The sequence below is a fragment of the Sylvia atricapilla genome, chromosome 6 (genome assembly GCF_009819655.1).
Source record: "Sylvia atricapilla isolate bSylAtr1 chromosome 6, bSylAtr1.pri, whole genome shotgun sequence".
NCBI classification, from domain to species: domain Eukaryota; kingdom Metazoa; phylum Chordata; class Aves; order Passeriformes; family Sylviidae; genus Sylvia; species Sylvia atricapilla.
In genome coordinates, this window is record NC_089145.1 from 59945223 (window position 1) to 59970105 (window position 24883).

General features: G+C 37.7%; 1 protein-coding gene across 4 annotated transcripts in view; it reads right to left on the reverse strand.

Annotated features, from left to right (window-relative positions):
- The window catches only part of NPAS3 (neuronal PAS domain protein 3), a 594316-nt gene that overhangs the window by 314 nt on the left and 569119 nt on the right, over positions 1-24883 (reverse strand). For all 4 annotated transcript variants that reach the window (XM_066322130.1, XM_066322128.1, XM_066322131.1 and 1 more), the window contains 4 exons: positions 24239-24345; positions 8779-8926; positions 5544-5659; positions 1-2718 (listed from right to left, as the gene is read on the reverse strand). The exon at positions 1-2718 is cut by the window's left edge and continues 314 nt beyond it. In XM_066322130.1, the coding sequence (XP_066178227.1) occupies positions 1409-2718; positions 5544-5659; positions 8779-8926; positions 24239-24345 (1681 nt within the window). In that variant the 3' untranslated portion in view covers positions 1-1408. The remainder of the gene's footprint in view (positions 2719-5543; positions 5660-8778; positions 8927-24238; positions 24346-24883) is intronic.

The following is a 24883-nucleotide window of genomic DNA, read 5'->3' on the forward strand; positions in this document are numbered from 1 at the left end:
CATTGTACACATTACAGTTCTCACATCTGTTATTAGATGCCTTAACAAACAGCTGCCAAAGATGGAGTGGAAGAAGAATTTATATTTGACAGTCATTTGGAGTGTTTGACACTACACTGTGATTTCTGGCAACAAAGACAAAATAGGAGATTTCTTTTCTTTTACTTAATGTGCAGTTTTCAGTTGTAGTTATCTATTTCAAGCTTATTAACCCATCCTTTAGTTTTAAAACATATTGGTTTCAACACTAGAAATAAGGAAAAAGAAAACAACAACAACAAAAAAAATACCCAAATCAAAGAACAAAAAAGAAATTTACAACCTTCCCTCTATAATATTAAATGAAAAACAAAATAAAACATGTTAAATAGTTCTTCTGTTTTCTTTTTAATTTTTTTTACTCTGAAGTGTTATTTGATGTTGTAAAATTAGCCTCAGTTACACTGAGAAAATAATAAAGCAAAACAATATGCACCTAAGAAACTGCTCCTCGCGTCAATTAAATTGAGTTTTTTTGTTTTTAAGCTCTTTTTGAAAAAGGCTTCCTGACCCATTTAAATTTGATGTGAGGCTATGCTTGTTAGTTTGGAGGTAACAAATTTTAAGTCCTGCAGCAAATGTTAATGAGGGCTTTTGTCTTAACTAACCAAGGAGACTGCAGCACCCCACTATAAACCAGTACGGAACACATTCTTTCCAAAAAACCCAGCCCACAAGCTGCATATTGTATGAAGACATTACAGATTAATAAATGATAGCACCATGGTTTTAGAAATTAAGTTAAAGTTTTCTGTAATTAACATTTAGTCCAACTTTTTAACATTCTAGTCACAGGCCAGAAATTAACTTTTTAAGAACCCAAATTATTTTATGTGCAAGTAAGAAAATCTTAACCATAAAAAGAGAATTAAACTCTGCATAAAATTCTAAAATACTATCCCCTATTTTAAAGGAATTAGGAACAAAACCCCCCCCTTTCATTTGACTTAGTCAAACAGGGCACATTGTTTATGCTTGTCTCTTTTAATCTTGATCATATCAAGATCATTTTTGAAGTAAAACCAATGGTTGTCACTTTAAAATCTCTTTACCACAACACTGAGTATTCTATGGCAGAGGCATACACATATTAAAGGCATCTTAATAAAGATGCAAAGGAAAAAACACACATCTTAGAAGAAGACAAAATGGCAGGCAACTGGTACTTCGACTCTCTGAAGGCAAAAATAAAAAAATATCTTTACATTAAAGAATAAGTCAAGTTAAAGAGAAAGGGAATGAAATGGGGACCATCATATTGAGATAATAAGCTGACCTGCTCAAATTCAAAGTGCTAGAATTAAAGGTCTAAATTAAAACACAGTCTATGCCTCAGAGTATAACACTGAACACAGTATGTGGTCATATTTCAATCCTCTTTCCGTTCCAGAGTCTGTGTAGTGTGAATGCCGTTGCTGTACACAGGAAATGGAAGAGTGGAAAAAAGTCCTTCGGCGGTTGTGAAGACATTCCCTGCAGGCATTTGGGTCAGGCTGGCCCCGCTCACAGCACTTCCAAAGGGTCCCGACATGTTGAGTCGGTGAACGTGGTGGTAGAGCATTTCCATCGGCGTTTTAGGATCCAGGCCGAAGCTGGGGCTGTTAACATCCACAAAGTTAACAGCGTGGGTGTTGGGGAGGAGGTTGCCCTGCATGGCTAAAGTAACCTCAGCGGGAGCATACCGAATAGTGCCAGTGGTGTAGACCCTCTGAGCAGCAGTGCTGGTCGCAGCAAGGGTTCCCGTTACCCTGTGAACCAAAGGAAGCACCACGTTGCCTGCCTGTAACCTCTGAAGGGCTTCCAGGTCCCCAGTGTACAACAAAGAGTTGGACGCTGTGGGACCTCCTGGATGTTTGTCCCTTGGAGATGCTGAAAGTGGGGGCGACAAAGGGTCAGAGGACACTGGAGCCAAGGCCGAGTTGGATGAGGTGCTGAACTGAGTTTTACGGCTGGCAGTATTTTCAGTCCCTGGCGGGGTGAGAACAGAGTCTGGAATGGAGACATGTAAACTACTGCTGGCTTGGGGGGAAGGGAAGTGCTCGGAGCTGGGGGGCTTGGTCATACTGTAGGGTGATTCATTCCTTGAGATTTCCCTGTTGGGTGGGTAATTCCAAATACTGCTATCGTTATCAAAATTGATAGGTTCTGAGATTTCTGTTTTAATTTTGAGCACTGAGGCACTGTTTGGTGACGAGAGCAGCTGGGGCTGGTCCACCAAAGCTGAGTCAAGCCCGTTTGGACTTGAGGTGCTTGACAGCCTTCTCCGGGTCATGCTGCCTCCCTTTTGCTTTTTTCTCCTCTTCTTCCTCTTCTGATGTTTGCTGGAAGACTGGGCATTTACTTCACCTGCACTGTCTGAGTCCTTGGCACTGTCGGAGGTCAGCGATTCACAGTTCTGCAACCGCAGGTCTGACTCACTCTCAACGTAGCGCTCCACCTTGATCTGCATAGAGCCAAGAGTGCCAAAACTGTCCTCAGGGGCCTTTTGATTCTCGAAGTCTGAGTTTTCAAAGCTGTCATCACTGTCCCTGCTGTCCTGGTTGCTGGAGCTGTTCCCATCCTCATTACAGTTCATTTCATTATCTGACTGATTTCCTGACTTTTTCCTGTCGGATTCGGGGTCTTCACTGTTTTCTGACTGGTTTCCTTTCTCATCTGACTTTGAGTTCTCATTGTCCTCTGGAACAAAAATGAAAGTGAAACAAAGCATTAGCAATAAGAACATAATAGTATAATCCAAGTCCAGATTTCTACCTACCAATGAGATTGAATTTGCTTTAACCTTTTCTTGACATTATCTTCTGTAGAACTGCATTTTTTTTTTCAGTGTTGTGTTGGGAGAGTTTTGATTACCATGAATGCCTCTGACTCAGGACTGTTAATGCACTAGAAGCCTGTGCTATATGGCTGCCCCTCGATTGAGGGAGCCTTTTCATCTGCCCACAGGACAAGAATCATGTTGACAGCTGTGAGCACAACAGCATTGTAGCTGTGCCTTCCAAAGGGGAGTCAGTGAACAATCCCATTATCACTGTTATGTTCTGGTGATTGTTCTTTCACATCCATGTTCTCCTGCAGTGGGCAGGCATCCACGTATAGCACTATTTACTAATGAAGATTCTAGTATGCTCATCTCATTTTCCTCTGACCATTGTCACTTTTGAAGTGGCATAGAGTCTGGCTGCAGTGGAATTACTGCTGATTTCCTCCTTTTTGAGAGGAGAAGCAACTCATGTATATATCTGAATGAATGAATAAACCAGTTAAAATGAATGAATAAACCAGTTTATCGTTAAAACAATTTTACTACGTTGCTAGCCTGTCTTCTCACATTCTCCTGAAGGACAACGAATATAAAAAAATACAGAAAAATAATCAGCCAGTGAATTAAATTCTTTATTGATCCAAATCATCTAAAGGCCATTGAAAATAGCACAGCTACAGCACTGTAAAGCTGTCACTCTTCTTGCCTGAATTCCTTTAATTATAATTCTAATACGGGTGAGATAAACACTCTAGCCCACTGGACTTGGAGAGCCAAAGCAGCTTTGAGGCTGAATATGCCCCATTATCACACTATGTTTGAAGGGGTCACTAAAGGTTTCAGGAAACCCTGTCCTTTACAGACCAGCCAGAAATCTTTTGTGGCCTAATGAAAGACGTTTTTCACTCATCGTAGCCAAGTGCTACCCTTTTCAATATCCCTGTTTTAGGTGGAGAGGGGAAGGACCAGTTTCCCTAAAAAGATATTGGTTACTTCTGGAGCCATGTCAACACCAAACTATTTCCCAGAAGTGCTGAAGGTGGGTTTGACAGGAAAGCTGCCTGAGCATTCAGGACACTGCACTTCACAAGTCACTTAGTGGGACTTTTGCTTGTGTGAGCAGCAGCAGAGAGACACTTTCATTTGAAAAATAAAACCTACAGGAACAAAGTAGCAGCTGTAAACCCCTAAGTCTCATCCAGCTTTTTGCCACCTAGGGCTGAATTTCTCCTAAGACTGAATTTTTTTCTTATTTTTTTTTGAAGATGCTTTCTTTTAAGGTCATGGTTTCTAGCTGGGGAAGAGTTCTCTTTGAGTGAGGTGGTATAAAGCTACACAATATTTGCCTGGGATTATATCACAGCTTGAATTGAACTTGTTGGTTTCATCCAAAATACCGTTCCAATTTTGGGTCCTTCGGCATTTTTATTGAATTCTTTTGTAATAAACAAACCCCTGTGTCTTCTGTCTTCCAAGACTCCCAGATTATCTCCTTCTGAGATGTAGATATCTGTGCACCTTTGGAATGCTGTCTTGCTCTGCATCAGCTTTGGAAGTCATGAACATACATGTACTTCTCATGTTCTCACCTGGAGAAACTCCCAGTGCATATGGGAAACGTAAACTGTTCTCCACATATGTGTTATTTGGCTATTTAGGAACAAGACAGCATAAAGGAAGCACTGGGAATGGATGAAAAAATTCCCAATGACAGCGGTCAGCAAGCCTGCACATTGACTTATACCAAGCTGCCAAAGGAGAAAAAAAACAACAGCAAAAGATGAAAGAAAACATGCATATAATTAATATAATATAATATAATATAATATAATATAATATAATATAATATAATATGCCTGATCCTCTTCTTGCTTTTTCTTGATTTATATCAAGATTTGTGATTGTGATCCATTTTCTCTAGACTGTTTTTGTTTGTTGTCATAGACATGAGAGAAAAATCATCTATCTATCTAAGTATCTATCTGTCTAATCTATCTTTCTATCTATCTGTCCATCCTACATACTAAGTAGCATCTTTTACTTCTCGAGCTACAGGAAAACAGACTTCTTTCAAGGCCAGATGATTGCACCTGTGCCTAGGTAACCACTGTTAAAACTAACAGAGAATGTGTGAACCATCTGTGCACTGGACCATCTGTGGGACTAATTTACACACAGAGCTTGACGAGTACACTGAGCTTTTAAAAAATAGCTTAAGTCCCAGACTTAGAGGGGTTAGAAACAAGTTCTTGAACCCATACATTTTAATTAAATATAGCTTTTAACCCAAGAAAACTCTCAAATTTTTCAATCTTCAGTGCCCCCTAGTGAGACTCTTCAAGAATGTATTTATACAGGGAAAAGAGTCATAAAGATTGACAGTAGAGACCTCTCTGTAGGACGTCTGCCTACTTTGGAAAGAGAAGAACTTGAATTTTATCCAACAGTTGCAGTCCCAAGTCCTCTGCAAAGGCATAATACCTGTTCATAAGCACAGCTGGGAAATCAAGTATTTAGTTTGGTGCTAAGTAGGCAGGAATGCATGAAGAAAAATTCTGAGGAAGTGGAAATGGTAAGGTCATTAAAAGATTTTAATAGTGTTTTTCAGTTTAATTTCATGTGATTTTTTTTTTTGTTATAATGGAAAAATACTTGAGAAGTAAAAGCAACTGGAAAGCTGACCGTGTGGCTTTCATGATAGGAGCCTCTTGTGGGTGTAAAGGCACATCATGTGTGTTACCTGAGTTGTCCTTTGAGTCTGATTCTGAGTCAGAGGTCTCTGAGGATTCTGAGGTTTTCTCTGGCAGATGAGGAAGTTGTGCAATATCCATTGGAGTGTCCTTGTACTCTGGGTTACTGAAGAGGATACAGCAAATATAAACACAATTGGATGATTTGCAGCTTCATGATTTTTTCCTCTTTTCATCTCAAAGTTCAGGAACAAAGAACACAAATAGGAAGAATAGCAGAGTAAACACAGAAACATATATTTTTGGTTTCAGAGTTTCACAGCAGGGATTTTGTGAAGGTTTATTTTAATACTGCAGTCAAATACTTTTATTGACCGGGTACTAAACCTTGTTTGATTCTAGTGAAGTTTGAGAGCTATCAAAGCATCCTTGCTGAAGTGGGACATCATGGCTTGTGTGATATCTAGCAGTAAAGCTACACTGTGTAATCATCCAACAACAAAATATCTTGATTTCGATCCCATTACTGTGCCTGGGAGCAGAGAGAGGGTGTTTTAACTTTTCCAATCTGTTTCTCTCCCACTGGCAATGTCTATTAGAGTTATCTCTGTAGAAATGTTCTCTATCAACCTTGCCAGAGTCCTTTCAATACATGTTTTTCTCAACATTCCAGTTTTCCACATTTTAATCAAGCACATAATACATGAAGTTATTAAGAAGGTGCTTATCTAGGGCTAAAGAAGTGAGCAGATTCCAAAGAATCTGGCCAAAAATTAGAAAAAAAAATAGGTTATGTGTTTTTTAAACACTGCACACATACATCCACATCAGCAAGAAACCAAAAACAACCTCTCTAACTATGTGACAGATGCACATGTGCATGTTAAGATGCATATGTTAGGGATAAAGAACTGTCAACACACCCATTATAATCATATCTTCATCTGCTCATGTGGTGCTCACCTGTGACTTGTTAGCAATGAACATGACTGCAATCTAAAAAAGCCACACTGCCAGAGAAATGGCAGAAAACTCCTACAACACTATGCTTTTTGGTTTGGTTTGTACCTTTTAAAACGTGTTCCTTCCTCAAATGCATGCAAATGCAAGGGAACGGGCATGGCTAAACATAAGTGGTAGGGAATATTAAAAGTAACAAAGTCTTTATTAAAAGAAATGAGTTGAAATTCAATTCAAAACCAGAAAATCCCCAGTCCTGCACAGAACAATATGAGGCAGCACTGGGGGTGCCTGACACACTATCACAATGACAGTGTGCTCATATTCAGCCTCTTGGAGTGCACTGTGAAAACTCAGAGTTCACACAGTTCACATTGAGATGCCACGTTACAATTATCATCTTTATGGCTTTGTCCTGACAAAGTGACTTTATTCTGTTGCATCCCAGGGCAGTCCCCAAATTTGCCCCCTCCAAGCAAAAAGATGTTTGAGGGCTTTCACACTGTGAATAACAAGTTGCTAGAACAAGAACAGCATTAATCCTCCCTGTCACTATAATTAGTCTATCCTTTTACAGACAGCTGAATCATACTTTCTAATGCATGGAAATGTATACAGACCAGTACTCCTGCTAAGAGTAGACCTAATTATGCCTTCATCTGTTATTAAAATATTATTTGGACATTTGGATCTTTTGTGGATTCCGGTACAAGGAGAAATCGAAATTAAAAATACAAATTCAGTGAAGGTGTTAATATTTCTCTAACAGACTTGGTGAATGGAATACACCAGAAAAATCAGGTTCTAGGAGGAGACCGGGGGAAAACCACACTGCTTTTCTTTTTTTGTTAGATATATTGTGCTTGTAGAGAAAATTATTTTTTGGGATGTTTGTGGACTAGGTTCACCTATTGTCTGGAAAGCAGCAAAGGGGACAACTTTTTTTTATGGACAACTTTTACAGCTAGAGCTGGAAATATGAGGACATTTCTGGACATTTTTCAGCCTTATTAAGGACTGGGGCAGTGAAGCTGCACTTCCAGTTCAGAATTGTCAGCCCTAAGCTGACCTCTTAAAATGCTGCACTCTGCCTCACACTTGCAAAAAAGAGACAAAAAAAGTAGCAGGATAAAGATATATTCAGAAAAGTCTGTGCTCAATCACATCAGGCCAAAAAAAATTTGCAAGTCCCAGTGAAAACTCCACTGCTGTGCAAGGTTTCCCACAGTACCCCTTCAATACTCTCCTGCCAGGAGTTTCTTCCTTCTCTTCCCCAAAAGGGGAATCAAAAGCATTTCAACATGCAAGTTTAGGCAGGCACAGTCTCTTCAGGGCTTGCTGGACTTGGCATAATAAGTCACAATCTAACCCCTAGACATCACTTTGAACTCTCATGGCATCAAAGGGAATTTAACAAACCATGACAAGCAACTTAAAAGGAGAACAGGCCAGAAAATGACAATTGCATTTCATGACAATCTCAAGGTTTCAAATTTTATTTGTTTGTTTGTTCGGCTTTGCAACGGAACAGAAAATCTCCCAATCTCATTGAACGTTTTCACAAAACAGGATGTGTTGAAAGGTATTTTCAGATGAGAAAGGTCAGGTTTATAATTCACTGTCTCTCGGTGGCTGTTGGTTTTCCCTTGAGCTCCGAAACCAGTCCTTTAAAAATACTTTGGTAAAACAGAATTTCTCAGGGAACAGCCTTTCATTCAAGCCATTACTAGTATTTCTATTAAAATCGTTCTAATACCTTAAAATAGTACTTTATAATACTTTCATTCTAAAATTCTATTATGCTTTTTTCCATGTGAATATTATCTGATGCTTATAAGAACAACAAAGTAGTTTGAGCCTTTTTCTGTCCTGAGAAAGTTCCTCTCTCTGGAATAAACTGGCAAATGCCTTTCAGAGAGAGCTTATTTTTTGGCATGCCAGCAGTTTGCTTCCCTGCATTTTTAATATCCAGATAAAACAGTGCCAAACACTTCACACCAGATTTTATAAAACAGCTACTGGAAGTTGGTGCGGATAATTTTTATCTTTGAGCTCAGATTTGAGTAGATTTCAGGGCATGCAATAAAACGGTGGAGGGTTTATTTCAAGACTGAGGCAGCCTAATAATTCAAGAATATTCTCGTGCTGAGATACGACAGATGCCTCAATAACTACAACAAAATGGCACCGCTTTTGACGTGGATTATATGGAAAAAAGTTCTTCTTAACTTTCTCTAGCAGGCTGTTGTTTTTCCCTAGACCTCTCACCGACAGAGACAAACAACAGAGAGAGCAGTTCAAGCAAGAAGTGACTGGGAGACCTACCTAAGGAGGTAATTGACCCAAATGATATTCTTCTCACTTGCGTTCTTGGCGTTGACGGCTATGGTGGCACTAGATTGTATCCAGATATAACCTCCGTTCTTCTGCATCCAGCGGTAATACTTTGTTACACACTGACCCTTATTCAGCACTGACAGGAAAAATACAAACAAAACACAAGCAAGATAGAGCACATGTTAGAATTGGGGCAAAATGACCTTCATTGCACAACGTGCCACGAGTGTAATCAGAAGATACTTCCTTTGGGTTTAACGCCAGTGAGATGACAAACAGGATCTGAGGTTCAGGATAATAGCTACATGTTTTACAAGTTTTTAAAGTATGATTTAAAATCTGCTTTTGGAAAGTCTAGTGGAAGAAGGAAAATTATAAAAAAACCCTCCACAAATCTCCATGGTTCTCGGAATACTTATTGCTGTGTGGACATTTCCAATGCACTCAATGTCAAACTGTAAAAAAAAAGAAAAGGAAAAAAAGAGGCAAATTTATATGTGATTTATTCATAGCTCCTAGGTAGACCTCTTTGAGATTCTGGATATTTGAAAGGTTTGGGAAGATACTCTACCCCTGCTGCTTTGATCATTTCTCCTCATTGCAGGCGATATCAACCACTGAACTTATACATCTGTTTCTTTGATCTTGTCAAACAGAATTTACAGTTCTCAGATGAACCAAATCTCCACTGGTCAGAGGGGGAAAAGTCTTGGGAGAATTTACTTTCTAGCAGAGTAAAGTAAATCCACCAACAGGCTGAGAAAGAGGCCTAAGGGAGGCACAGGATGGTTTGGTTAGAGCCAAAAAGTGACAGCTCTCTCCAGTGCTTGAAATATGGTAGGAAACAGAGAAAGAAGTAAAAGCAAACCATAATATGAAACGGTGCTATTAAATGCACACAGCAAGGTGGCTTAAAAATACAGATGTTTAAAGTAATACTTCAGCCAAAATGTTACCGAGCTGAAACGGGTTTGTTTTGTGTGTCAGGAGAAGGGAATCAAAGGCAAATCTTTCAGTGGAAGCGAACAGACCGGTTTTATAGAACCTGTAAACTACACAAAATTTGTGCAGGGTTGTTGCTGGAGCCCTTTCCCTCCCTGCATCCCTCCCTACTCCCACAAAGCTGGGTGCACTAGAGGGCAGTGTGCCTTCACTTTCACCGCCTGCTTTTGTCATGTCCTTGTCTCCGTCTGCTAAAATGAAAAACCTCTAACTGCTGTAATAAATTTGGCTAAATTAGCTGCTAAATGGTTATCTCAAGTAATATGTATTTGCATTAATCATCTTGCTCTAAACCAGAACAAGCCAGAGTCCTAAAGACGTAGTAAATTCATATTGTCCATTTAATTACGGCTAATAAGTGCTTCATATACAATAGTTTCATGAAGTACATTTTCTTTTTTTCTTTTCTTTTCTATTTTTTTTTTTTTTTTTTTTTTTTTTTAGAGAGGAAAGAAAAAAGTCACTTTGGAAAAGGATAAGTATTTAAGGCAGTTAAAGTTCCTACCATAAATGTGACAAATGACACTTTGGAGCTTTCAAGTTAACCAAATGTCTATCCCCCCAATTATACATATGAATGTATCTACATCTAAATCCGTGTACAGCAGATATCTGCAGAAAAAGATGTTTACAAAGGCAGCCATACAAACAGTGACACTTCCTTACCTGGGAGGTATCCCCCAATCCCCACTTCAATTTTTCAACTACTAGAGAAAAATATGCATAAAACAGTGCCATGTGAAGTGAATATGAAGTGCAAGTTATGTTCAGCTCTAATATAAACAAATATTTTTATCTGGGTCTTGTTGTTTTTCAGCAGCCTCTAGTGAACTAAGTTTGTTTCTAGCAGACATCAATATTTCCCTAAATTTCGACTTTTGTATTTCAAGCTCTAAATACTCTGCTATGATAATTCATTGTCTTCAAAACCTCATTATACAGCAGAATAAAGATAAAATATGAACAACTGACTAGCCAGCATTTCTGTCAAACCAATGCTGTAAGCCACTTTAGAAAACAATCTCACATAAATTAGCCCAACTTTATCAGTTATGAAGAATAAGGGGAGAAAAGCACTGCTGTAAGTTTTGATTATGGTAGGCATTTCCATTTCAGTAAAACATTCAAAATACTCTGCTTACAGCTGAGGGTAAAACTGATGTGCACACAAGTGTGGAGTGATCCTCTCTCTCTTCTGAAAACAGAAATACTCACAGTTGAGTGCAGGAACCAGTAAAATCTATCTGCACTTGTACCTACTAAATAAACTATTGTCTTGGAACAGTTTTTATCTAGGAGGTTTACCATGCTACACAGATGCCAAAGGACATCTCTCCACCTACACATTTGAAAATCAAAGTACCAGGTGAGTCACCAGCCAGTGGCTGAAGGGCACACTGCAGTTCTGCACAGTGATAGTTAAGGACTCACATTCTGCAGCTCTTTTGGTCATCCTAGACAAGCCCTTCATCCTTCAATGACTTTTATATTGCTTGTTGCACCAATGGAAAAGTCTGTGTCATGGGCAGAACAGAGCATTCATTTCAGAACTATGGAAAAGAGGAAAAGATGCCTGCTTTCTCAGGAATGAGAATTCAGTGCATCAGAGCTATACAAAAACAAATCTATACTCAGAGTTCAGGCTCCCAAGTACAAAGAATACATCCAAAGAATGTCTGAAACACTGCATTAAAAAATGAACTTTCTATGAAGTTTATCTACCTGCAAATTCCCACTCTATTTTTGGCCAGCTCAGATATATTACTGGATACACAGAATTTTCCTTGCTGCATCTGTCTAAAGCACATTTCATATAAGAGATTTGTGGACCAGGCTCTGAAGGAAGTCCCACGATTCAATATAAAAATTCTCTCCATAAAGAGGTTCTTTGGCAGGCAAGCTGCACTGTGCTGCTAAATCTGGTTCTTACCTCCTTTGAGAGTGCACTAGGCACCCCCAAGTCAGTTCTGAAAATTCACAGTGTACCTTGGAAAGAAATTTCTAAATGTGATGGAAGAAAAAAAGAAAAAAAAATTTGAAATGTTTTCTAATTTATAGTATTTTTAACTGCTGGCATTGCCAACCTGCAACTTAGAAATTAGATGAGTATTTTGAGGTAAAAAAAGCAATTAGAAGGAGGCATCAGGGAGGGAAATCTATCCAGTTTATTGATAATCTGGTGTTACTGAGTAAAGCCCAGGTACAGAGGTCCGTTTATGAAGTTACTGATTTTGAGAAGAAATGAAAGCAAAGAATCACTCCACTCTAAGCTCTGATTGTGAAGTTATGTTTTCTATCTAGCAACAGACCAGGCATTTCAGTTTAGCATAAACTTCTGAAAACGTAATGCCATGAAGATTACATCCTGAATTTTCAGGATGTTTTGTTTTCAGGCAAATCTCTCAGTCACTGAGCAGTGGAAATAATTCTGTATTTTTATTTGTATTATACATGGAGTACCCAGGATGGCAGACAAGGTGAGACTTGTGGCCACATTGGTGGGATGGCACATGTGACAGGAATATGCAGGATTGGGTTATATAATTTATATATATATATACACACACACATATATACAAAGTCTTTAATCTAAGGGACTAACGGAGGGTTAATGTTTTAAAATTGGTGACCTTTATGTCAGCTGCACAGATATATTCCCTAAAATGGTGGATGCTAAACCTGATTAAAAATTGCTGAAATGTTACCTAGGTCCTCAATTTGAATTCAGTGGTTGGCATGCAAAAAAGTGCACAGTATGTCATGCTAAGAAATAAAAAAAAAAAAAAAAACCCTCACTTTTTTCTCAAAGTATGAATATATTGCTGTGTACACAGTTCCCAACAGAGGGATTTCAGTTTTCCTTGGTAGCTTTGTGCACAGCAATATTCTTCTTGTGGTGGAATGAGGAGGGGGAAAAAAAGAAGAAACAGTCAGTGTTCTTTGCAGGAACCTATTTCAGTTAGAAAATTAAAATAAATCAGTACAAGTTTGTCTTCAGAAATATGGTTACAAACAGAAAAAGAACATAGTTTCTTCCTGTAAGGCTGTTCTGAGAAATCAAAGCCAAAGCTTCTAAATAGTGAGTTGTGTTTTAAAAGAAGGAAGTAGCTTAATTCAGTTTGAAGAGGAGATGAAGAAATGGTGTATCAAAAGCAGTCTTTTAGCAAAGTCTCTTACAAAAGGACATTTTACTCATGTGCATATGCATTTAAAAGCTACACTATATTGCGTATTCAGGTAAGTATTGAGTAAATAGGAAATGATGAGATCATCTTACATATTCACACAGCTTCACAAAGAGGCTCTTTATAATTGGTGAAAATATTGAGGTTACATCTGCTGTGCTATTCACCCTTCTCCTTGAAATACCTTTATCAATGACTGGCTGGTATTGATACTGAACCCCTCTCATAGCAAACTTATAAGAATATTTTTAATTTACCGCATGAGGATGAAATTGCTGTATTTAATACTACAGTGGGATACTTAGCTGCAGCCACAAGTACTCTTTCTACATTCACAAAACTGGCAGACGAAACATGAAAAGGAATACTGACTCTTTAATCTCCACTTCTCCACCTAAGGCCCAAGGCAAGCTGACAGGGTAACTTCGTTCTGGAAACAGAGGGGGTTTTATTTTTTTAATTCTGGATTACTTTTTCTTCTGCTTTTGAAAACTGTGGGCTATAGGGGAATGAACCTGGCATAGATTTAAAACAAGAACAAGTTTCTTTATCTGAAAAGTTATAGTCCTTGATGCTTACAGGAAGGTCATTTTCAAAACCCACAGGAAAAATAGCATCACAGCCAGAAAGAGTGCATTAAGTGCCTTATTTGCTTGTAACAGAGACAGTTTTCCATTTATAACAGCTCCAAGGATCAAGTGAGTCTTTGATGTTGTAAGGACTTTTCTATAGATTTTGCAATTAGTGAGCTAGATGTTTTAAATAGTGGGTATCCAAAAAATTTTAGAAATTAAAAATATTTAGCAATGCTAAACGGTGCTACAGAATTAGGAGCTAGATAAAAGGAGACTAGTAGACATGTGGTGAGGAACCATATGTCAGCTATGTAATTCTCCACAAACAGTCCAAGTTTGGATCTACTACATGGGGTAGAGTGAGGAGGAGGAGGAGACTTAGGTCTGGACAGTGTGCAAATTCATTGTCCACCTACTGGCCCCAAAACAAAGCCTTCAGAGCAGATTGCTTGGTAAAGAATGCCACCTTCCCAAAACAAGAGTCCCTGTGGGTCACCCTGCTCTACCTCTCTCCATTGCACACAGCTCCTTGAAGCCCTGTCTGACTTACTGAGTGCTTCTAAGAAAAATACAAAGCTGATAGCTGTTTTCAGGAAATACCTGTGCTGTGAGGCTTTAGAAAGCTGCATTTTTACCCACAGGATATGACAGCAGAAAGCCCTGAGTGCTGGACAGAGAACATCTCTTTTAGCATAGGGTAGAATCTCTCGTGTCAATACCACTGACTGAGACCTGGCTGCTGCTGGGATGTGAATATCAGAGAGTAATAGTTTCAGGTTTATAAACATAAATTCATCTTTTCTTGCAATAAGCAGGAAGTAGCAGGTGAGGTTTATGAAAGAAAACTGTACCCTGCTGATATTCAAACTCCCACCAAACTTCTTTATTCACCTAGGATATTCTTTTAGTCACTAAAAATGCTAAGTATGGCAGTTGATTCACTGCTTACTTTGCAATATGAAATACTGTTTAAACTTCCAGTGTAGGGATGTTGCATACATAAATATGTGATAAATTAAATAAATGTGATAAATTAAAAAAAGGCAAAATTAAGTATCGACAACCTTACAGAAAAAAATATAATAAAGAGCCTTAATCAAGCATTTAAAAAATTAGAAACCTTAAGAAGGTTTAAAAACTAAGCAATACTTTTCCTGCCTCTTTGCAGAAAAGCAAATGTTAAAAGCAGTCTGAGTCAAAACTTGAAAAAATGTGGATTCATATTAGGATTAAAGTTTGTAACTTGCCAAATACAGAGAGGAAGGCCTTGGGTGCTGCATGTGAAAATTATCTCAGATTAGGACCAGGAAGGCGTTTTGTTGAAAATCAATTCAATGTTATCAGTTTACATGACATCAGTTCACAGCAGCAGTGTAAATTTATTAAAACCAAGCAAAGACATATAAAACAGGGTTTCCCAGCACTATGGAAATCACAGTCTCCTCCTTGAACAACAGATGCCCTTTGCTTCCCCTCTTCTTTTCATGATTATTTTAACAAACCCTTTTCCCACGGCCCAATATCTGAAACGACAACTTTATAATTATACATAACTATGAATATGAACAAGACTATATAAAATTCTAGGTAAAATGTTTATTTCAAAACATTATGTAGGTATTGATCAAATGGAAGGCAATGTATTGCTAGAGGCACTATTCAATGAAAGCTTATGGCATGCATATTAGAAAACTGTTCTGTGGTTTTTATAGAAAAAAAATTGATGTAAATAAACCATATAAGTTTATTTTATGACAGACTGCATGGAAAAATGAGCAGTAGATTTTTCTACCTAGAATTCTCTAGGATTTCTTCTCTCTTTCTTAACTTTTTTTTTCCCCTCATGATTTGTCTCTCTCCCCATGACTTCAATCCTGCCATAAAGTGATTTTCTTCTGTTAATATTGAAATGGTCGTTTAGAAACCCAAGCCTGCTTTGAACACCAACTTCAGACAGAACTTCCATTATCATTAATGAACTCTCTGTTCAAACTGTAGGGGAAAATGAAATCCCAGATCCAAATTTTGCCCTTAGCTACTAAAACTCAACATCAGAGGAGAAATTTGGCCCTGCTTGCTCAAGAAACTGAAATCTGTCCTCCATCTCTCCACTAGCATTAATGTCCATCATATGTCTACCTGTGTAAGATTAATGATTTTAGAACATAACCCTTTCCATGCCAAATGTATCTGCAGACTATACATAACTAAATCTCCCAAAAATAGGAAAAGAGACTGAAGATTCACGGAAGCAGAGTGGGAGCAATATTAATTTTGTCTTTGAATTACCGAGGTTAAAGATGATTTGTTTCAAGGGACAGGATCCCTTTAAAGATGCCTTCATTTCTGGGATAAAGGTCCCTGTTTGAGTGATTTGGCTGAGTGAAATGAGTGATTTCCTCAGGCTAATCTCTAGAGAAAAGACATCCAGAGCACAGTGTCATGGTGGCATGGCACAACCAAATGTTCAAACTCCCTCCAACCACCACAAAGATTCATCCCCATCTCACATCTGACAGCAGAAGTTTTGGAAAAGTACTGTCCCTTTATACCAGACGACTTGTAAAAAAAAACCCCAAAGATTTCCACCTTTGTCCACAGGCCTTAAAAGATAGCTTAGTGCTAAAAAAACCAAACCCCTCCAAACACAACTTTGTAAAATAAAAAAAAAGAACTTTGGAATAATTATGCATCTTGTGATCTCAGAAGCAATACTTAGCAACCTGTGGACATTGGATTAAAGGGCTTCAGGTATTTTGAAGGGCATTCCCAAAAGATTGAGGTAAAGCCCTGCACAACCCACTCACTTTGTAGGTTGTCAGGCATCAAAACCACCATGGACCCACCACATGACACATGGATGGCAAAGCCTCAAGTGATTTATGCAGGTTCTTTCCAACCAGTGCTAATAAAACCTACTGCCACACATTTGATATGTGTTGCGCAGTTTACTGATACTGGTTTTGTATCCTTACAGCTTTGAAAACTGTCTCCCTCAGACACACAAGGTCAGCAGTCCAGACCTTTGAAAAAGAAAAAGAAGAGAAATAACCCACAGCACTAACAGGTTTCTAAAATCCTGGAAAAAATCTGCAACAATTTCATCATACCTTCATAGTGACATTTTAGGATGGGGTATTTCACAGCCTAGTGAACTACAAACAAAATCCTTAATCCATTCTTGGGACAACACACTTTCTGACTTTGAAAACAAGGTGATGGAAACATCTGGTCTCGGAAATCTTGGAGAGAATCTCAGCAATAAAGGCAGAAGATATGTGACTGAAGTACTTTTGTCCTTTTTTTAAATGGCGTACATTTACATCCTCTAGCAAAAAGTCAGCACAGAAATAGTTTGGTGGACAGAATGAAGGTGAAGCTGCTGGATGTGTACAGGAAGATCCTTTATTCCCATGGCTTTGCAATTTTCACACATGCTTCTGCAATTTATCACAAGAATAATATCAAAATATAATTTGAGGGTTGGAAATTTTGTGCACACCCCCCACCCCCTGAAAATTATTAACAGAGAAACTGGAAAAGAAAGAAGTTACCAGCAGAAGTCAGAACTCTATCTTCACTCTATAACCCCTTAATGCAGCATGTATTTATACAGCTGGTATTATGCACATTTTTAAGGTCATAATAGGAGATTTTGGGTACAAATTTCAACTAACTATGAGCTATGGAAGAGCCTACAAACTGAAACAGGAATGTACTAAATCAGGATTGCATTAGATTTAATTTGAAGAAGAAATAGGATTGGGAATTAAGTTAAAGGGCTATTGATGTAAACAATGTCTGAGGCATCTTGCAAAATAACTGTATATTGCTAATCTACAGAAGGTGAAATTCTGCAGCTAGGTTTAGCAGCTAATGATTTAAATAGCCTTAAAATTTATCTTTGTAGAGTCTTCTGGTTTGTTTACTGTCCCAAAGATTGGATTCTCCTGATAAACACTTATATACTGCACAATACAGAAAATGTTTGTCCAACAGGAAAAAAAAAAAAGAGTTTGAAAAACCGAAGCACAAAATATCACAAAGATTTGAAATTTCTTGGGATTAAAAATGATTTCTGAGTATTTTTATGGTTAGTGGATAATTAGCCACCAAATATTACAATAGTAACAACTTTCCTCCACACACACACACAAAAGGTTGCAAGCATCACCTGTCAAGAAATGAGCCAGCCATGAGTTAATAGTGTATAAAACAAGGGCACAAGGCACAAATAACTGTATACTACAGACTGTTTCTCTCCTTCTTCTAAAGTACCTGCCTTTGTTCAAAAAAACAGACAAAGAAATTGAGCTAGACAGACCAATATCTCATGTATCCCAAAGAAGAATTTGCAGGAGCAAACAAAACATCTTCAGGATTTCAAAGCATGGCTGAAAGACATGACAAATACACACTCTTGGGTGGGTGTACGTCTCTTAAGATTCATTAGGACTGATAAAACAAACACTAGGCTAAAATCAAAGCCCTTTTCTGCCAAGATCCTTTTTTTTGCCTTGCATGAAAACAAAAACAAATATTTTCTTCACACGCTTCCATTTCTTCCAGTTTCTTATCTCCTGTTCCCTCATCTTGCTCTATCACTGCTACCTCCAGCCAAAAGGACTAAAGGGTGCCAGTGTCCAACACAGAAATAAATCTTTGCAGGCTCTGCTGTGGACAGAGAGAAAGACTGAGCAGGTAGTCAGACCAGCACTTCTGCAATACTTAGAAAAGAATATGCACTAAATGTCATCAGGGTGCCAGTTGGGCTTAGTTTAAGAAATAGCTCCACCATGACATTCTATCAGCCTAATTTAGAATCAATCTTGCTTTCCAGAGATGATAATAAACTTGTACAAACATGAGATTCATTTGTATGTTTTAGCATTTTATTTCAGTCCCCCAATGTAAAACCTCACATTGGAATCAGTCTGATTTTTTTTTTTTTTTTGGTTATTGAAGATATTAAGCCCTACAAGAGCATTGAAATTTCGATCTGATTAGGATAAAAATTCTTCAGGATCAAAACACTTCTTTTTTTTTCCCCCTACAGTTTTACTAATTGTGAGCTACTTGACATTGCAGAGTTATTCCACAGCATGATAGCAAAATATGTGAAGTATTTTACTGTTAGAAATTATCAACTCATTCTATTTGTTTTTCATGTGTTTGAGGTTATTAAGAGAATAAAAAAAAATTGTAACTGATGTGAGTAAGTTAAAAGGGTTAGTTCAACTACAGCTGGTAGGCTAAACCACTAAGCAATATTTTGTAGAGCAATAGATTTTTTTTCCTACTGAACATACATAAAAGAAATCATGAATATATAACTGATTTAAAAGCAGACTGAGGGGGTAATATTCCTTGAAAAATAGGGGAGCCATGAAAAAAGGTGAATGTGGAATAGTTTATTTTCAGAAAGACTGGATTATTCTAACCACTGGAAACCAGATAAAGTAGATGAGAGGGAGTGCTACCAAACACACTCATCAGAGACCTTTGCTTTATGGGAAATGAACTGCCCTGGCTCACTGTTCCTGAGGAATTGTATTTCTTACAGCTGTAAATCAAATCCCAAAGAAACAGGATGATATTTTCTAAGCAACAACCGACGACAAAAGTATCTTTCTTGTCAGAGCCAGGTTGCTGAATTTAGACCTCAATTAGGATTCCAAAATAAAAAATACAATATTATATTATATGCCAGTGTCAATTGGTATGTACTTGTGACAGTGTTCTTGCAAACAATATGTTAATTTTGAAATGATGGCATGTTATATATTTGCCCAAAAATATAATCATGGTTGCCTTCAGAGGTCTTGACTTTTATCCTTCCTTGCTGCTTTCTTAATGACCTTCATTGAACACTAACATCAGGTACTTGGTGTTCAATGAAGACCATTAATTTTTTACAATTAAATAGAAGATGTATACTCCTGCAGCATATGACATCCACTCATTCCTAGCATGAAATGAACTTCTTAAAAAAGGGCTGTCACAGACTTCTGAATGATGCCAGTGTCAGGAAAAGGGAAGCACATATGCACAGCATTGCACTTCCTAGAGCTGCAATTGGCCTTGGTTCTACAGAGAGTGCTGACACCTGATACAACAGTAATTTTATTGATCTGCTTCACTTCTGGTGTTGATTTGCCATCAGATGTACCCTGCTAGCTAAGGATCTTTGTCACTGATGTAAGAACAAGGGCAGTTCTACTCACACAGGGACTCGTGGCTTGGTGAAAGTGTATGAGCTGCCCTATGCTTGACACACAGCTCAGTCCTGCAATGCTTTAATGCAGTGGTAAGTAAACAGAGAGGATCTTATCACCTTCCCCATTCTTACAATGGCAAAGTAGAACTGGGCCATGAGGTGTCTTTCTGGGCTGTTAGCTCTAGATGTATAACTATGAAACACAAAACATTCAATTACAACTCTTTCATGCCACCTAACCTAATGAAGAGCTCTGTTACAGAACTAGGATTAGAGGCTGTATCTGTGCCAGGGCACAGCCAGGGCACAGCCAGACCTGTGATTTTTGAGGGGTTGGTTGAAACAAAAGTTGCTGCAGCTTAGCCAGTTTCTGTGGGTTAGCTGAGCTGGGCCATGATGCTGGATGTGCACAGGCTGTTAGACCAGAGAAAATTTTAACTATGATCTCTGTGAGAGAGACCTTGTTTATAGTAAGTGATATCTGTCATGATTCTATCAGCAATTTGTTCAAAAGAAGATGAACAAATCCAGAAGATTCCCAAACTCCTGAAATCAAGCGTTTTAAAATAGGAAAGAGCTTAATGAGGTAGAATTGTGGCACCAAAAAATTGGCTGAGAGATTTCTGAAAAAGCATGATCATTCAAAGTTTGAATGAAACAGAATAGAAACAACTGCCATAAACTTTTATTTCTCTTTGGAAAAAAAATTATGTTTCAATAGGTCATGTCATCATACCATGTATTATGGTATTGCTATAAATGCAGGCATATGTACAGCTAGAGCATGAATGCTGTTTTATTAATTCACAAGGACATCAAGCCATAACTAACATAAATCTCTTAGTAGAAATTTTGAACCTAATGGAATTTTTGCTATTTACTTCACTGGGCTCAGAATTTTAGTCTATTAAAAAATTGCCTTTTTAGGGCATAACCCCTATGTCCATTGAAGCCAATGAAAGCTTTTCCACTGACCATAGCTGACCTTTCATTAGGGCAGTAGCTCCTTTACAAAAGCCTGTTGTCATTGCTATAGTCTTGCAGACCTTTTCCACAATTATACTTGTTATGGTCACATTCCTGAAACTGCTTTTGTCTTCTTTTATCTGAGATTGAGTTAACAAGGCCTGCTTTTCTAAGTTTCTAATGGGCTGCTATCATCTGAAGCCATCAACAGCCCTCTTGATTTTTTTTTTCTGTGTGATTTTGTGCAACGTTTTCTCCTTTGTTTGTTTTCTCTTTGATGTCTTTGAATATCTTGGATGAGAAGGCAAGATGTAGTGGTCTTACTTTTTCCTTATGCTATCCTGTCAGTAAATAGGCAGAATGGCAGTTTTACTTGTGTTTCTTTTACCCATAAATCTACTATTGCAATTTGGATTTCTTCTTTTTTTAATCATTAAAAAAATTTTATCTCTGTAAGAATAAACTGAGATTTTTGGTTGCATTCTCCATCAAACACAACCTTTTCAGTTTGCTGCTTTCTCAAGTCTTGCTTTGTTTTCTCTGTTTTCTCACTAGTGCTTTCTATCCATTACTTTAGCTTCCAGGTCCTCTTCAAAATATTGCACAAATCTGCTTTTTTTTTTTTTTTTTTTTTTTTTTTTTTTTTTTGTAATCTCAAGCAGTTATTTCCTATATTGTACTGGAAAATATCATCTATTTTGTGCTCTTTATTTTGGGGAACCAGTTCTGCTGGTTTCTACCTTCCACAGCCAGTGTTTGGCAGTTCATAAATTTTAGCTCTAATTCTAGTTTTACTAAACTGAGAGGATTTTCTCTTTCTAGTTTCATTTGAATTTGATTTTAAAGGACTGACAAGTTTCTAGGAAGTATTTTGGGGTTCTACATTCTTTTTCCTCTTGGTTTCTATATGATTTTTATCATCAGATGCTAGAAGTTGAACATCTCTCTGGGCAAAGACACGAACCCCTTTGGCTTCTGCAGAACTTAAAATTGGCAGGTGTATTTCCCCAGGTATTCCCAAGACTAATTTAAACTTGAAGATCTTTCATAAAGAGCATGAGTTTGAACATAAAAAAGACAAAAAAGCAAAGTCCTGTCTCTGGGATGGATGGACTGGGTTGTTGCTTTGGGAAAAGGAACTGAGGGTCTTGCTGGACACTGTGCTAAGCATGAAGCAGCAGGGCTGGCCTAAGAAGTGTCCAGCCAGCAGAGCACAGAAATTATCCCCCCTTCACTCATCACTCTTTAAATTGCATCTTGGAATCTAATTTTAGGCTCCTACCATAGGAAATATATCGATAAACTTCAGTGAGCTATAAGCTGCACCATCAAAACAGGGAAATTCCAACTAGATAAGAGGAAGAAAACCAAACCCAAAACCACTGTGAGGATAACTGACACTTATTAGGACAATTGGAACAGGTCACCCAGGTAAGTCGTGGAGAATCTGAAGTTTTTCAACACCAGCTAGGTAAAGTGATAAAAAATTTGCTTCAAGTTAGTATTGATCTTGTTCTGAGCATTAGGTGGAGCGCTAGATGATATCCCAGAGTTCCTTCCAACCTAAATGATTCTATAAGCATCTTGTTCCCATAAGGCAAGAAAACAAATATACATAAAAGATGTAACCAGCCCTGTCTATTGAAAAAAACAACTAGCCTAGCAAAAATAATTATGCTACAGCCATGCAGCCAGTGTGTGAACCCCACTATGCTGGATGTTGATAGTGGGAGAAATCCCTGTGTTTGTAAAATCTGCAATCCAATCAGCTAAACTGGACATAGAGTGAGAGCGGGAACACAGCAAACTGAAGGGATTTTCTAGAAGTCTTCAGGGTCTCCTGAGTCCTAGTCCAGTGCTTATACACTGGACCACACTGCATTCATACTCTCTGCATAGATCTTGAATTTTTCTGAAGATGAATGTTTCATAAAACATATTCTATTTCAGAGAGAAGTGGTCATTGAGAAGATTAAGGTCTTTTTCAAATGGCATGTTCATCTATGCCAGGTGGTATGGTAAATCTGAGTCATAAATATCTTTTATTTCCTTGGTCAGAAAGTGCAGTGAAAGTGCAACTTGTCATTTTTGACTTCCAGTTTCAAGAGCACCAAGAATTTGAGTTTCTGAATTTGTTCCTTCATTTCTCAGCAACTGACATATTCTCCTGGATATTAAATGCTTAAAATTTAAATGATACAAAATGACTTTGTATAGCTGATTTAATTTTTTTTTTTCTGCAGAAATATATCTAACTTGATCTTATGCCAAATATACTTTGCATTCTAGAAACTTCTGAAATCTTTACACAGCCCAATACTGCTGTTGGCTGCCATATGTTGTCATAGAAGCTGTTTCTATTCACCTGCTTTTTGGTCAGAATTATCCTCCTATCTTCCAGAACAAGCAAGGTAATTTGGGATGGAACATTTTTTTTTTTTCTGCCTTCTAGTGTATGGTTTTGTAAAATCTAATTAAATGTGGCTGCATTTGGGCTGCTGCCCTTTTATTAGGAAATGCTAGTAGGACATGATGCAGGGTGAGCAGAGTTATTCGGATTTGTGACTCTGAATTTAAGAGGCAGTTTGCAGATCATCTGCTGCATTAAGAAACACACCAAAGTCAATCATAAACGCAGTCAGTCACTGAAACTTCCAAAGAATTATCTGGCTTCACTGCAGGCACAGATAAATTAGAGATTATGGGCATAAGTCTTTTTTTTTTTGCACAAGGGTAAATCAGAAGCCCCATCACTGAAGTCAACAGATCTCAACAAGAAAAGAATTAGGCCCTATGGCTTTTAATAAGAGGAAAAACAAAGAGTTTAATTACAAGGAATCAAGCTGAACCTCCCTTCCCCCATACACAGACATTGCACATGTTCTCTGGTAAGGATTTTTCTCTTGCTATAATATTTCTGTACCCCTGTTATCCTTTTGCTAATCCAATATTACCAGTGTGCATGTAACAGGGAATTAGATGCTATAAGGATGGGAGCCATTTAGATATTAACACATGGGGTGGTTAAAGCACTAGTACTAGTAGAGCTGGAGCTCAGTTCTGTGTCAAAAAAACCTGGTAAAATCCCAATTGTGCTGCAGTTTTTTGTCCTCCATGTTATGACTCAGAAAAACCCAAAATCCCCCAAGAGGAGGAGTTCCTATTCTGTGCCGGGGAAGGAGTTTCTCATGTAAGCAATACTTTAAGGATTAGAATAATGCATAGCAAATGTAAATTAACAGCTGCTGGAAATTCAAGTAATACAAATATAATGCTTTATTTCCACATATTTAAATGATCTTATATGTCTAGAAAAAGGCTTGAAAATAAATCACACAAAGAATTACATTTAAGCCACCCTCTATGAAAACCTCTGACAAAAAAAAAAAAAAAAAAAAAAAAAGCAGGTGCAAGATGAAGATCCCAGTTGTGGAATATAAATAATAGTTTAGGAGCAATCAGCGGTTGCACCAGATTATTTTGACAAAAATGGAAGTACTTACAGTCTAAGTGACTATGTCTAATGCCTTCCACATCTTCAGCATGAATGAAGTGGTAACATCTCTTTCCTACAATATCTACAGGGGTCAGATCCATGTAATCACTAATCCTAAAAAGGAAAAAGAACATACAGCCTATAATTCAAGAAAGAAAAGAACAAAAGAATTGTCAAATGACTCAGAAAGTGAAATTTGCTAAAAAGTTTTTTCAGCATTATATCGTTTGAATGGAATATCTGTACAAACGAGACAAGGCCTTAGAGGGGAAAAAAAAAAGAAAGAATTCTTTTTAAAGAAACCTGGAAATTATTTTATCCATTTAACTAAGTGGAAAATTAAATTCTAGTGCATATCCTCCATGTAGCATAACACCAGGACAATATAATTCCATGAAATTGTAAAGCATTAGCAACAACCCAAAATCCTCATTAAAAGACTATGATGATTCAAGGTTACATAATAAAGTAGAAACATGTTATGTTTATACCAAATGATTAGAGACACATTTCATTTCAACAGATTGGTCTTCTATTGGGTATATTCATGAAAAAGCTCTTCAACCATTTCTTGGCACCAAGTCCAAACTCATATTTCAAGGGATATAATTTAAATGCTGAGACACACAGATGCCTCAGGGTGTTATCTTTT